Source organism: Nothobranchius furzeri, chromosome 7 (genome assembly GCF_043380555.1).
Source record: "Nothobranchius furzeri strain GRZ-AD chromosome 7, NfurGRZ-RIMD1, whole genome shotgun sequence".
NCBI classification, from domain to species: Eukaryota; Metazoa; Chordata; class Actinopteri; order Cyprinodontiformes; family Nothobranchiidae; genus Nothobranchius; species Nothobranchius furzeri.
The window spans coordinates 60,622,519-60,637,650 of record NC_091747.1 but is presented as its reverse complement, the minus strand read 5'-3'; the positions used below and the strand labels follow the sequence as shown (position 1 = coordinate 60,637,650).

The 15,132-nt window shown below is 41.1% G+C and overlaps 1 protein-coding gene across 1 annotated transcript in view; it reads left to right on the top strand.

The window, feature by feature from the left end:
* Positions 1-15,132, top strand: part of LOC107383081 (cadherin-18) — a 164,207-nt gene that overhangs the window by 34,619 nt on the left and 114,456 nt on the right. The window contains exon 2 of the mRNA XM_070553262.1: positions 5,338-5,941. Within this exon, the coding sequence (XP_070409363.1) occupies positions 5,711-5,941 (231 nt within the window). The 5' untranslated portion in view covers positions 5,338-5,710. The remainder of the gene's footprint in view (positions 1-5,337; positions 5,942-15,132) is intronic.

Sequence of the window (15,132 nt, the reverse complement as noted above, 5' to 3'; positions counted from 1 at the left end):
CCTCCATTGTGTCCTGGGTTTTCATTTTGGTCTACTGCTGGTTGGACATGCCTGGAAAACCTCACCAGAGAGGTGCTCAGAAGGCATCCTAAACATCCTCACCTGGCTCCTCTTGGTGTGGAGGAGCAGCAGATCTACTCCCAGCGGAGGGCCGATCTGTAAGGGAGAGCCCAGACACCCTGAGGAGAAAACTCATTTCAGCTGCTTGTATCTGCAATCTCATTCTTTTGGTCACAACCCAAAGCTCATGACCATAGGTGATGGTAGGAATGTAGGTCGACCGGTAAATCAAGATTTGCCTTCTGGCTCAGCTCTTTCTTTGTGACAGTAAACGAGGCATGAGTGTGTCACTTTTAAAATGGTCTGGGCCTGAAACCTTAAACTTGTTCTTTCCCAGTCTAGTCATACCAAAGACTTTGAAAAAATGGGACCCAATGCCTCCCCGCTTGACACTCAGCATTAAGGGGGTTGGATTGGGGGGTTAAACCACCAAATGGTTCCCAAGCGTGGCTGTGTCTGCAGCTCACCGCTCCCCCAAGGGATGGGTCAAATGCGGAGAACAAATTTCGTACACACATCAGTGTGTGTGACAACTAACGGGACTTTAACTTCAGCCGGATCATGCTCTAGGGTTAGTGCGAGGGTTAGGACTGGCCTATTTCACCAAAAGTATGGTGTTTTATCAGGGTTGCATTCCATTCAGTAACTTTTTCCTCGTTTCACAGATGGAACAAATCAGACCATACCTGATCAGCACCAGATCACACCCGATAAGTACCAGACCCGCGTGCACAGCTGAATGAAGGGAATGCAGCACTTGTTAATACCTGTTTTCCCTTCTCTTGGTGTATCTATTTGCTCCAGCAGACTGCCAAAAGGTTTTTCAAGATCTACATCTCATCCACCCCTTCATGATATTTTACTCACATATTTTTGGTAGGTTTTCAAAAAGGTTATTTTCTTGCAAAACACTTTGTAACAACTCTTTTTGGATTCGGTAAGTGCTTCACCGGCGGCATGTAAGGTCTGACTTACACAAAACATCTCATTATCCTGACAAATACAAATGCCAGTTGCACTATGTGTTATTATAGTTGAAAATTAAGATAGTTTTAATGAAGTAACAGCAGCAGCAAACTCATTTACAGCGTAAATTACATGAGTGCGTCTTTAATGTACTCATGTCTGCACTTCCTCTTCTCCAGGAATAAGAAAGTGTGGCTGCTGCTGTGTATAACCCATCGTGTTAAGATCTGCTCTGACTGTCGCCGAGCCCCGCTCACAACAGTCTCATCATCGTGTAAAGTGAGAAATTATTTTTTGTTGAAGGAGCCAGATGCCACTGATTTCATGGCTCCCTGAAATGTATTTTGCTTGGGATCAGCGTGATAACCAGACAATTAGGAGACTGATTGAAGAGAGCGCCGGGAGGCTAAAGGGAAACCACTGGAAAAAAATAAGATGCTCTCTTTGTGACTCACTGAGGTGCCACGACTTTCTCAAAGGCACTTTGCGGAAAAATCTAGATCGTATTATAAAATCAGGAAAAACCAACCCATACTATAAAATATCAGCAGCAGCTTACTGGAAACATCCGCTTCATTAGAATCCTCTGTGTGTTTGGCATCATTTAAAATACAACAGTACGGGAAGCAGGATTTGGGCGTAGCTCAACCTTGTGTAGATGAGAATCATCTCCCAGATTACACGTGTTGTATTTATCCTCCACCGCTTTAATCCGAGTTGATGGAACAGACTTTGCTTTGGCTGACGGTGGTTATTAGCCACTACAGCCGCTGTACTTAGTCAACACCACCAACAATCCTGTGCTCATCCAACTGAGCTGCACAGTGTGCAAGCAAATGTTAGAAACGTTGGGATTCGTCAAAAAATTCGAGACATTTTGATTATTTTTTATGCAAAAGTATATTTTCTGATTATTCTTCATAGTATGTGACAATCAGAGCTTCCATTATTACCCCCCTTTTCAGCGTTTCCCTCTGATGTTGCATTATAAGAGAAGCAGAGCTGCAAACTTTGAAGTCTTTCAGCTCATATATCCTGTTAAATATCAAAAGCGTGTATTTGTCGTCTCAATAATCCCCACAAAGCTGCTATTCTGCTTTCCGTGCTTCAAGGGGGACTATTTAAAACTGTGCTACATCCTATTAATGGGAAGAGGAGGAGGAAGCAGGTTTTCTCACTTTTTCTATCAGAATTGACTTGAATTCTTTATTTTACAGTTCAGGCACTTTGCGTCCGTCTTACTTCTTTTCCAGTGGAGTGAATGATGTATAGCTGCAAAGCTTTCTGGTGACATGCATTCACCCAAGCTACACCCAATCGTCTAGAGTCAGCAGCTTTTTTGTGAGCACACCTGCATCATAAATTAAGTGATGCGGCCTACATCGCTTATCCTGTTTTATGCAATAAGAAAAGTGATCTAATTACGATTCTTACTTGCTTTTATGTTGGTTTGTGTATTGGTGGCAGTGATTGAAATGGGTTTGAATGAAGGCAACTGGACTTATTTGGTTTTTGAAGATGTTTCGCTTCACGTCGGAGGAGTTTTGTCAATTTTGACTGAAATGTGGGAGTCAAGCTTTTAAACTGAGCTGAAACTACCTATGAATACCCCTCCTCCCTATCTCCTGAGGAGTCGTTGGAGTCGTTAGGCTCTATTGTATGGGAATGGTTGTTTTGATTAGATGCACGAGGGTGAGACCAAGACTGAAACTGTTTTGGAGGTTATAAGTTTATTAGGTAATAAGCTTGACTCCCATAAGAAGTCCGGTTGCCTTCATTCAAACCCTTTTGGATTACCATGACCTGGATGACTGAGAACCTTCACCAGTATATAGACATGAGTGACACATTTTACATCAGTTCTCAATTTGTATCAAATTCATACCGATGTTGATGGTTGTGGATTAGTCACTGGATCAAAGGCGCATCCAAGTGCCTGTCTATGGCGTATAAGTGAACTTACATACATTCTTTCTACCTACTTATCCAAGTTTTCCAAAGGGACAACCATGCATCCCTATCCCGAGAGGGAGGGAGGATGCCTATGCATTCCCAGGCAGATGAGTTCATGGGCCCACCTTTGGATTTCCTAACTATCTTGGCTGAAGGAGCAGCAACTCTATTCTTAGCTCTTCTCTTCTCCAGTTCAGAGCTCCTCATCAAATCTCTAGAGCTATGTTACCCCATGGAGGAAGTTCGTTTAAGCTGCTTGGAGCTGGGATCTTCTTCCAAACTGTGTTACCCTTGATGAGGGTTGGAATTTAGGTGGACCAGTAAAACCAGAACTTACGCTTTTGGCTCAGCTCTTTGTTCACTGTTCACTACACCAGTCAGGAGCAACATCCTACCACTGCATCCTATATCTTCTCAGGATGAGCAGCCATTTAGCACCTTCTAGAGCCCTAGAACCCCCCCCCCCCCCCCCAAGGTGCTTTACAACACAGCAGTCATTCACCCATTCACAGTCACATTCACTCACTGCTGGTGATGAGCTACAGTTGACACAGCTGCCCTGGGGCACACTGACAGAGGCGAGGTTGCTGTATGCAGACATCATTAGTCCCTCTGACCACCACCAGAAAGCAAGGACAGTGAGGTGCCTTGCCCAAGGACGCCTGAACTGCAACCCTCCGATTAGGGGGCAGGCACTGAACTCCTCTTATTATCCAACCTGGATAATGTCATCCGCGTCTTCCCGGTTGAGAGCCATGGTCTTGGACTTTGCGCACATAGGTACCTTAAACTCATTCTACTTGTTTTATGGCTGATCATGTTATCCTGTTAGCATGTAGCTCTTGACATTCAGTGTGCACTGGGATAGTCATTGAGTTTGTAATTTTAACCACACATCTTGGCCATTAGAAGACTCCAGAGCTCTGTAAATGTGAATCAATCCCCATGTTTTGCTTCCAATGTGGTCACTGTTGGAAATTTTGCTGCCAATCCTCATCCTTTGAATTTTATTTTCCTTTGATCTAATTGTCAAGCTGTTTCATCAAACATCCTTTAAAGTGAAGAGCAGTGAGCTCATTATTAATGTCAGATAGAGGACATATTAGAAGAAGAAACTAAAAAACAACCAACAAAGAATGTGGACCAAATGCTGCATACACCTGGTCAAACTTGTTGATGTTCTGAAAACTGTGATCCTTGATAAATGGTCTTCTTACCATCATAAAACATACAATCTGGCCCTTTTCCTAATGTAATATTGACTTTTATTGTGAAAGGCAAACACTGGTTGCTGATCACAGATTTCTGACCCAAGGATTTTTCACAATCATGTTTTAAAAAACGTTTAAACATTGACGATGCTCTTTTTTTCTGCTCCATACATTTTCTATAGGTGCTGCGCCACAAACTGACAGTAGAGTCAGTCAAGGGCAGCTACACAGAGAGTATTTGGGCAATACATGAGATTCTGTCTCGTTTTTATATCTTAAGACGTCACATTTTTTTTGTAAAGGCATCAAAATAAAGGACTTCTCACAACAGCAAGGTCAAATGATGCATTTTTCATAGCAAAACAGAACTGATTTCACGCTTCAGCAAGACCTAAAAAGGCACATCTAAGTTAAAAATCCACCTCAAGAGCAGAGAATTTACTCTCTTGATACTTTCAGGTCTACCTGGAATGCATATTTTTCCAAAGGAATGCTCAGGCTGACAGAGCATGTCTGAAATGCTCACCTAGGTAGAATTGCTAGTTTTATCGCCAAGATCTTTCACTTACAAACATTTCATAAAACAAAAGCTAAGCTGTCTTTTATTTTGTCATTTAAAGCAAAAAAAAATTCTTTTTTTTTCTTTTTGAGTCGTTTAATGTCTGTTCTCATCTTAGTTTTTTTTCACTGCCTCTCTTATTACTCACCGCACACGACATATGCTCCGAGCTTCGTCATGAGCCCGGCTGTGTTAAAACATCCAAATCAAGCCTTCTTCAGTTATTTTTAATAAAGTCGAGTCATCCTTGGGGGCAGAGTGCCAACGCTTCACGGCTGTGATTCACGACTCAGAGGGCAGTATCAGTCACCAAGCAGCACACTGACATTATAAGCTTAGACGACCTTTTAATAGCAAAGTAACTCCTTAAGTCCAAAGATATTTGCATCATCGGCATAACGGGACAAATGGAAGGAGCAGTGCAGGGAATTTTATTGCTGCCTGTGTGTTCTCGCGGTCGGCTAGTTTGAAGTTCACATCAGTACAGATTTACGAGTTCCAATTTAATTGGAGGGAATTAGGAGACATTTAGCCTCGAATGTCCATCAAATTAATCTCTAACTCTGTTCTTGTTCTTCTGTCTTCTAGGACATCCAGAATGGCTTTTGGGATTAACCTCCACTCTTGGTAGAACTCCCTTCAAGTTCACGCCTGTTTGAACAGCCACTCAAAGTCTGGATAAAAACACAATGTAAACAAAGCTTTGCTGTTTTTTTTTCTTTTTCTTTTTTTTTTTTTTTTTTTTTTTTTTTTTGGAAAACCCTTTGTCGTCCCGCCATGAAGCTTAAAGGAACTCTTTGGACCAATATTTCCATATTTTGGATTTGAATCTTTGATTTTTTTTTACTCTTTGCTGGGACCCGTCAGCAGCGGTGGCTGCTAGTGGTGGCGGCTGCGGCGGCGGTGGGAGGACCTTGCCGCCTCAGAACACAAGGATACATTTCCATACGTGTACGCCACCATGAGGATATCCACCACCTCTTGCCTCTGTCCCTTTTTGGTCTGTCTCTGCTTCATCCAGAGGTGCTCTGGGACCGGCCACCATGTCCCCACTAAAGTGCCCTCCAAGAACCAGACCAAACTGGCCAACGGGGAGACGGAGGTGCACCATAGGCCCAAACGTGGCTGGATCTGGAACCAGTTCTTTGTTTTAGAAGAACACATGGGACCAGATGCTCAGTATGTGGGAAAGGTAGGAATTTTCACAGAATTGACTTACACTTAAAAGAAAAGGATTGTTTTCATCCCAGGGAAACTGCTTTTGAAAAGCTTACTCGGCATTTTTCTTGCTCTTCTAGTTTATTGAGAAAAGGGTTACAAACAGAACAAGCTGTTCTGTTGTTGTAGAGTCAGCGTTGTACAAGCTTTTTTTATCTTGTGATGCACAAATGTGGGTCTCATTTTTAAAGGTGTGTGTGTTCCTTTCTTTTTACATTACGTATATCTGTCTGCTCTTCTCTGTGTCCAAAAAATGTTTCATTCTCAGTAATTAATGAATGCCTCCCAGGTTGTCTGCCGTTCTGGGAAAGCAGCTATGAAAGAGTGGATTAAGTCTGACAGAGAGAAAAGGCCTGCACATCAAATTAACTTTCAACTAAAATGTTGGATTTTACTCTGAGAGAAGCAGCCCCATGGTGCAAAGGCGACCATAGGGATGAGCCGGATACTCGTTTCAGACGAGTATCCGGTACGGATAAAGCATTTTTGACAAATACGAGCATGAAACGAGTAAAACTCGTAAATATCTGTAATCGTGCTGATGGAAAATCCTCATTGGGTAACTGACGGTCTTCACAATCTGTGATTGGCCAGTCACATAGAGCGCCCGCCACTCCCTACACACAAAACTTTGCAGCTGGGAGCTCAGACCGCGTCCGGCCCATCCACACACACACACACACACACACACACACACACACACACACACACACACACACACACACACACACACACACACAGTAACGGATCTCGCTGTGCTTGCTTCACTGTTGCTCACGTTTCTTCAGAACTCCCTAGGTTTTCTTCAGCTCGCCTCTTTTTCAGTTTAATATTTAAAGATACTTTTTTCGTAACGTACGTGGTGCATTTGACAAGACAGAGCTGAAAACGGCTCCTGCTGCGTCGGTCACTCGGGTTCTCTCTCTCTCTCTCTCTCTCTCTCTCTCTCTCTCTCTCTCTCTCTCTCTCTCTCTCTCTCTCTCTCTCTCTCTCTCTCTCTCTCTCTCTCTCTCTCTCTCTCTCTCTCTCTCTCATACAATGAGTGATACTAAGGGTACTTCAGCTGAGAATTATTTAAATTATTTATAATTTAAATAATCAAATAAAAATAAAATAAAAAGTTGTGTCTGGTTCTAGTATTTCATATTTCCTAGTTCCTACTGCATGAGTTTAGATGTATTAATTCATGCACTTAAATAGTAATGTTCTGATTTTATTGAAAAACTTGTTCCGTAATAGTTCAAAAATAGTTCATCTCAGTTCTGAGGCTGCTCTGTAAAATAAACAATACACATAGCAACTTCTGATCAATCCATATGAATTTTAGACTTAAAATAATGTATTGATGTAAACCACGCCTACTTCATGTTAAACTACACCCACTTCCGGGTTAGGCCACGCCCACACCAAGTACAGATACAGATAGTGGTGTACTCGCTCATCCCTAACCGACCACCTTTCTTCCTAGAATTATGTAAGATGGCATGACTGATGCCACTCAGAGTAGGGCTGCTCCTTTATGGATGTAATAATTTTGGTCAGTTATGTTATTTAACATGATTACTCAGTGAGTTTGAAAACATCTCATTTACTTATCCTTTATAAAAGAAAATCCACAAGAAAGTGAAACTCAAACACTAGATTCTATATTATGATCTGCTTACTATGTTAGTTCATATAATATAGTTGAATGTTTTGTATTAATTTGGAAGTGTATACTTTCAAATCTTCATATCAAGAGTAAAAAAATATTTTAAGCCTAAAATACTCAGAATGTCTTGATTTCTAGGCTTTCACTTAAATATTTTAGCGTTCATTCCTGGTCCACGAGGGTCCAGCATGTTTTTGTTGTTTCTTGCTCCAACCCACCTGATTGAACGAGTAAGTTGCTAGTTTAGCAGGTCATCTAGCTCTGCGAAGGCCTGGTAAATATCCAATGATTAAAATTGGGTGTGTTGAAGCAGGATGGTGGTCCCTTGAGGGTCAGGATTGGACTGTTTCAGTGTTGTTTAGTTGTCAAAACTTAGTATTACTTTAATAAACCTTAATTAAAATCGACTTAGCATAGACTACTGCAGAAGTCTCTTTTAACAGACATGTTTAGGTTAAGAACAAAAGAAAGATTTTTACAACATTTAGACAATAAACGAACATAAACACCAAACAATTAGACTCAATTTTCTAATCGACTGACAGCAAAGTACTTAAGAAAACAGAGAAAAGCTGCAATGGGAGTCTGATCATTCACTTTGGAAGTCAGCAGCATTGATGCTTAAAAATCTAACTGCATGGATTATTTCCACAGTCTACATTGTAGAGAGAGAGAGCGAGAGAGAGAGAGAGAGAGAGAGAGAGAGAGAGAGAGAGCGAGAGAGAGAGAGCGAGAGAGAGAGAGAGAGAGAGAGAGAGAGAGAGAGAGAGAGAGAAATTTCCATAAAATACTGTTTAAATAACATTAAAACGAGGAATTAAACTTATAAAATGTCTTTTTTTCTGTCAATGGCTTCATTGCCAAGCAAAAGTTCTATTTCTATACTGTAAACTCACAATTGCAAACAACAAAGGCATTTTCCATGTTTCTGTTTTATTTATTAATGTTTTGCCCTAAGTTTTTCTTTTCACAATAAAAGCTGTATCCTGTTATATGGTTATTTGAATAAAAAGGCATAAGCCAATCACCTGCACTGACAGGTTAAATGTGTACAGGAGATCTGCATTCAAAATCTTCTAAATCAAATCAAAGATACTTTATTAATCCCAGAGAGAAATTATTAATCCCAGAGGGAAATTAGAGTTTCAGTACACACAATTCAGGGATCAGACCTACATGAGCAAGACACATGACAAGAATTGGTGACTGTGGTCATTCGCAATCCTGAGTCGTGCTACCTTAATAGAGATCAGAGGGTTTTACATGAGGATTGGTTCAGGTCGAGAGAAAAAAAAGGCACTTCAGAGTTACCCTCCACCAGGAGGGCAGCTTTGCTCTGCAAAAAAACACCTCAGACAGATATGCAACAGACTTCAGACAACATAAGTGTCCACTAGGTGGGGTGGTTTGTTGGGACTATCCCCACTTCAGTTCCTGCAGCCACGATAAGCAGCGCATGTCACCTCAGTGTGGATAGGAGGAGGAGCATTGAGGGTTGGAGGGTTGCAGTAACCCTGGAACGTTTCAGCGGCCTTCCCGCAGTCCCACCCAGGCTGGGAAAGGAGACAGAGTTGAGTTGCCATAGCGATGGCACATCCCACATATCTTCTGAGGGGGGAGTTTTCGTTGGAGCCTTGCAGGCTCAAGGGCGCCAGATTCCGATTAGAAATTGTTTTGGGGCCAGACAGAAATAATTTCCTCTCTTGTCTTGCAGTTTGTTGGTCCTCAACCTCTCAAAATCCCAATAATGGACATGAATCTATCCCAATCCGTGCTGATTCGTCCACTCTCTCCTTGATGGCATCCATCTTTTGTGCCAATGAATGAATCTCGGCCAAAGTTCCAAGCTTACGATTCATCTCAACAATCATTTGAGTGTGTGAATTCACAGCGCGGTGCAAATCATCTCTGAGCTCCGGGATCAGGCCAATATTCCTCGACAGCTCGTTAATTTTCCGGTAAGCCAGGTAGCCTCCAAGACCAAAGAGCAGGAAATCTGACACCAACACCACGAATATCCACACGTCTTCAGAGTCCTCCACAGACAGCTGAGAAAGACAGATCAAGTTCCACTGTTTCCAGGAGTCCATGATGTGTCCAACTGGGTCTGTCCCGGAGGGGCATCCGGGAGCCCCTTCCCCCGTTCTCATCGTTGAAAAAAATTTATCAATCGCGTTGAGAGACCAACTGACGAGATCCATTTTAGTGAATTTCAGTTTCCGTTTCCAGACAGAAAAAGGGCCTTGAGGAAACAAAAACCGATGCATCTTTGAGAAAATTGATTATATCACTGGTGTGTTTTGCCCTTGTTCTGCAATTTTTCCTAGGTGACTTTTTAGAACTCCAAAAATTTAAATAAATAATCAGAAGTGCACATTATTCAAAAAGGTATGATAAAATAAGCATGCTTGTAGAGTCGAATGTGACAAAATAATAGTAATTATCTTTATTTTTTTACTGCAGTTTTTCTAATCGATTGGTACCAGAATTGAATTACATATTTGATTAATTGCACAGACCTACATTAGAGTTTTACATTAGGATTTCTCTGCTTGGTGCAATTATTATTGGTCGTTGGTGGTGGTGTTCCTGTTTGTCCCATAGTAGGCCACAGGGAGCTGGGTGAGTCCTCTGCTTGCAGATTGCTTCTCCTTATTTCCTAAAATGTGAAAATGTGGTTCTCCTCGCTGCAGTGATCTTCATTCTAGGCACTCAGGCGCAGGCTAATCCTCAACTGCACTCAGAGAGGAGGGAAAAAAGAAGAATGGCTCTCTGACTTCACACATGTCTGCAATTCAACTGTCATTTGACAGGAAAAAGAAGAGAGGACGATGATATGTTTGGACAAAGGCTGAGAAAAAGAACAGCAAACAGCAGATGTCTGCTTATTGAATCAACCTGGGGGTTTTATTCATGCAACACACCACGAGAGAAATGTTGTTGACTATTAAAACGTGTTTATTCTGCTGTTTGAGCAGAAAAATAGGAAATATTTCAGTGAATTAGGGCCAGTTTAGGGAAACCAAAACGTCACAAATATGTGATTATTTATACATGAAACAGTTCACTTTACTCTGAAGTGCATCATTGTTTGGCTGCTTTGTGCTGATGCTAATGCTCGGTGTGTGTGATGAAATCAGAATATGCATAAACAGCTAATCCTGGATGATAATAAAGCATCAGGAAGAAACATAAACATTATTAGTGAATCAATTTGACATGCATGTATAAAGAGATGAGGTCTCCAGATGGCAAGCGCAAAGAAACATTTAATTATGTTGGTTGGGATGGGTGTGCTGTCCTAATGTGTCCAAGAGACAGAATGACCCTTAATTAGATGAAAACAGCAGAGGAGGAGGAGGATTATTCCACGCACACATACACAACTGTTGTTGTTTTGTTTTTTTCTATACTTGATTAAAAACTCCAGACATTAGCAAGCAGCAAATGAACCGCTTCTCTGCAGGGAATCACCAACAACCTCTTTGAAGATAATTGGTCGATCAAGATTTGAGATGAATAAAAATAACATCCGATTTAGATATTTTACAAAATGCATCACATGTCCTTCCAAACAAACTCAGAAACAGCAAAGTGCAGGATGACTTCTTAGAACAAGTGAAGCAGCCAGTCTGTCAACAGCGTTATAATCCCCCCTTTGGCATCCCATAATCCCCAGTGACACCTTTCTAGGGGGCTGACACATTTGGGAAATGACAGCTTTGTGCATGAGTGAGACGGTAAGGGACAGGGCTTGTCCAGATACTCGGCAACTCTGCAACGGGAGGTGTGAATGTTTGGTGTCAGTCAGCACCGTGCGATGCTTTGAAGTTGGCAGACAGGTTACAGATTGGATGGTAATTTTGGATGATGCAATCCAGACCGGTGAAAATTCTGCCTGGAATTAGCTGGAGGAGGAAGACTTTTTGGATAATTGCAACTTTGCTTTTTTTGGGGGTCAGAAAACATGGAGAATGCTCCAACAAAGAATTTGAACTGATTTGAAACTAAATCTTGTTTGCAGTAGTTCCTGATTGACTGCAGGATGCTAAAAGGGTTTTACGATCTGATGGTAAATGTAGCTAATAGTTGGGAATTCAGTAAAACACAAGCATGACTCTTTCCTGGAGCTAAAGCAACGAGCTGTTAGATGATTATGTTGTCATTTTCATGCTTGTTTGCCAGAGTTTTACATTTAATTCCAGGGCTGGACCATATAGAAAAAAAAATGGCAGATTGTGTGCCTAACATTATTATCGGTGCAACTATGACATTAAAGGTGTGGTACATTGAAAAACCATTTTTTAAATCTTACTTCTGATTCTAATGGGTCGCTCTGAGTTTGTCATGCAGGCTGAATATGAAAATTGTCTCCTACACCCATCTCCTGCGGTAGCTTCTGGTAGAAAATTGACGAAAAGCCTGACAGGTCTGCATCACGCTGTCACTTAGCATTCATGGACTCACCCATCTTGACTTACGACAGGGAAGGCTAATGTTGGTTTAGCGTCCAGGAAACAGCAGAGAACGCCTCGACTAGTAGAAGCTAGCTGTTAGCATTAGCAACTTAACCACATGAAAGAAGCTAATACAGAGCAAACAGAGTCAGTGGTAGAGCTGCATTGCTGTTAACCAATCAGAGGCGAGTGCTTCAAATATCAGGAAATAAGATTCCAAAACCTGCCGTCCGAAGCTTAGCTGTGATGTGACTCACTTCTACTTCCTTTGAATATTCAAGCCGAAATGTGAGTGAAAAAAAAAAAAAAACATCTGCGACTAAAGAGAAAGAGGCAGCTGTGTGTGTGTGTGTGTGTGTGTGTGTGTGTGTTTGCCTTTATCCATTGCAGATAGATTTGGCCTGTATAATGTGATTATTTATACAGTTTAAACAAGCAGCCATTATGTTTTTCGCAGCTCGTTTTGCAACTCATGAAATGGCCGACGAGGGAGTAGCAGACAGGGAGGGATTGGTTATCAGACCTGCCAAAATGAAGAGGGTCCGTCCATGTGTCTCAGAAGTTTTTGTCCAAATATCAAGAACAGTGCATGCTTGCGACCCTCTAAACAACCTCACCATGTTATTTGCACAATCTGCAATTATGACGTGGGCATTAGCCTCCAGGGAGCTGCAGGTAATTAGTAAATTAGCCCTGGTGATGTGTGCATATGTGCTTTAAGCCAATTTAATATTACGTTCTTGAGAACAGAAACACCTGTTGAAATTTACAAAATAAATAAGTACCATTAAATACATATACATGTTTTTTTTTATTTGTATTGAAATAATTTAATGCAAGTAACTTGTATAAGCACAAATATAATATAAGGAAACTTTAGAGTTTTACTGTTTAACACTAAAATACATGATACTTTGGAGTAGGGTTGTCACGGTATGAAAATTTAACCTCACGGTTATTGTGACCAAAATTATCACGGTTTTCGGTATTATCGCAGTATTTTTTAAACGGTGTTGCATATGTTCAGAAAGCATTGATAGTCCTGTTCTACACAAACTGAAATAGTTTTGAAAAGGTTTAACAGTGTTTATTAAACCTAAAATAACACAAAGCCTTAGCAAAAGTGCAACTTTTCACAAGTAAAGGAGCATATAGCTTCTTTTTCTGGAACATGTTACAGTAGTCAGTGCAGGTTTAAATGATACAAATCCAAACATTCAAACCATAAACAATATGTAAACAAATCAAAGAAACACCACTTGTTTTCTCATACACTTGTTTTCTTCATTATCAAAATGAAAATCTAAAACTCCAGTCCACACTTGACTTGAGCTCTGTACAAGTCAACCTTAAAAAATATGTATTTAAAATAAATAGCCACTTTAAACAAATTACTAAAATAACTACTACACTATGTAATCAAATCCAAATGTTCAAGTATAAATGGCATTGAATAAGTAAACAAATCAATGACAAGGCACTAATTGTATATTTCTCTTCATCATCAACAAATAAGATGCTTCATCCAGCAACAGGGTGTCCGTGACACGGTTTAAATGCTGGCAGAGGACGCTGCGGCTGCAGGATATAGTGACTCGTTGCATTCTCCGTCAACCAAAAGTCCTCGCGTCATGCATTTAAGCTAAAATGCTAATGTTAACTTACCTTGCACTGGCTGTGGAGACGTGGGTGATCGTCACGCAGATGTGCCATGAGATTTGAAGTGTTGCTGCCTTCTGCAGACACTTGTTTCCTGCACGTTCTGCAAACGGGATAGCAGTCTTCTATTAACTGTCCCTCAGCGTTTTTCAGAAATCCAAAATATGCCCATACTTCCGATTTAGTCTTCTTTGAGGGCTGATGGATGTCCTGGGCGCTGCCGTCTCCTCCTTCGGCCATTATTTCAGCTTCAAAGTTTTGGTGCCGTTGCAAACTAAAAAGTGCGTGTGGCGCCGCGGGAACTTCAGCTGAAGCGACGGTGGCTGGTAAGGGTCATCGCGCTGAAACCGCGGACACGGTAAACCCACCGAGATAATATAGTTTTTTAAAAACTGGACGGTTATTTTTATTGTCAACTTTTTTTACCGGGGTTTACCGCTATACCGGTTACCGTGACAACCCTACTTTGGAGTCAGGTCAAACTGTAAAAATGTCTATAGTCTTACTAGTCAAAATAAGAACTATGAGCAAGTGTGTGTGTGTGTGTGTGTGTGTGTGTGTGTGTGTGTGTGTGTGTGTGTGTGTGTGTGTGTGTGTGTGTGTGTGTGTGTGTGTGTGTGTGTGTAAAATTTTCCATCCAATGCATGGGGAGATTACAGCGTGAAATACACCATTCCCTAATTTATCTCAAAGGAGTAACGTTCTGTGTAGTTGTTGTTCTATGTTTCTAAATGACCATGATCACTACAGACTAATACAACACACATTAATACACAGGTACACTTTTAAACAACCACTAACCACCAAATCTACAATATTAGAAAATGCGTAAAAGAGTCGTACACATTCTTCCTAATTACGTTTGAGGCATTGGCTGAACAGCTTCGTGTACCATCCAATCGATCAGTCATTTATTCTTCGGACCAAATGAAAGCCAATAAAAATGGAAACTAAGCAGTTTGCCACCCACTGGTTCAAGAACTGCAGGAAACAGCACGTCTGCTGCTTGTGCAGGCATGCATAATCTCCAAAGTGCATTCTTTTGTTCTTTTTAGTGAATATACGTTTATTATAAGCACCGCAGACCGACGAGAGCATTTTTCTTCCCTCGCCGTTAAGCATGAGGTGGAAAGCTCCTGATATCCGCTGACAGTTTATTTGTCTCTTATTTAATTATTAAACTTTAGCAGCAATTAGAAGCTCAGACACTAAATTAGTGTCAGAGTTGCTTCCAGGATTTTAGCAATCTCGTTATTATACATAAATAAATCAAACCTGCAAGAAAAATAATTCTCTTTGAGTCTCTGCCAGCAGATGTCAAACTAGAGGACAAATATTAGGGTGAATCGCCGAGATGTGTGTTGACGGCGCGTCTGCAGCGTGCCCTCATCACTTCCT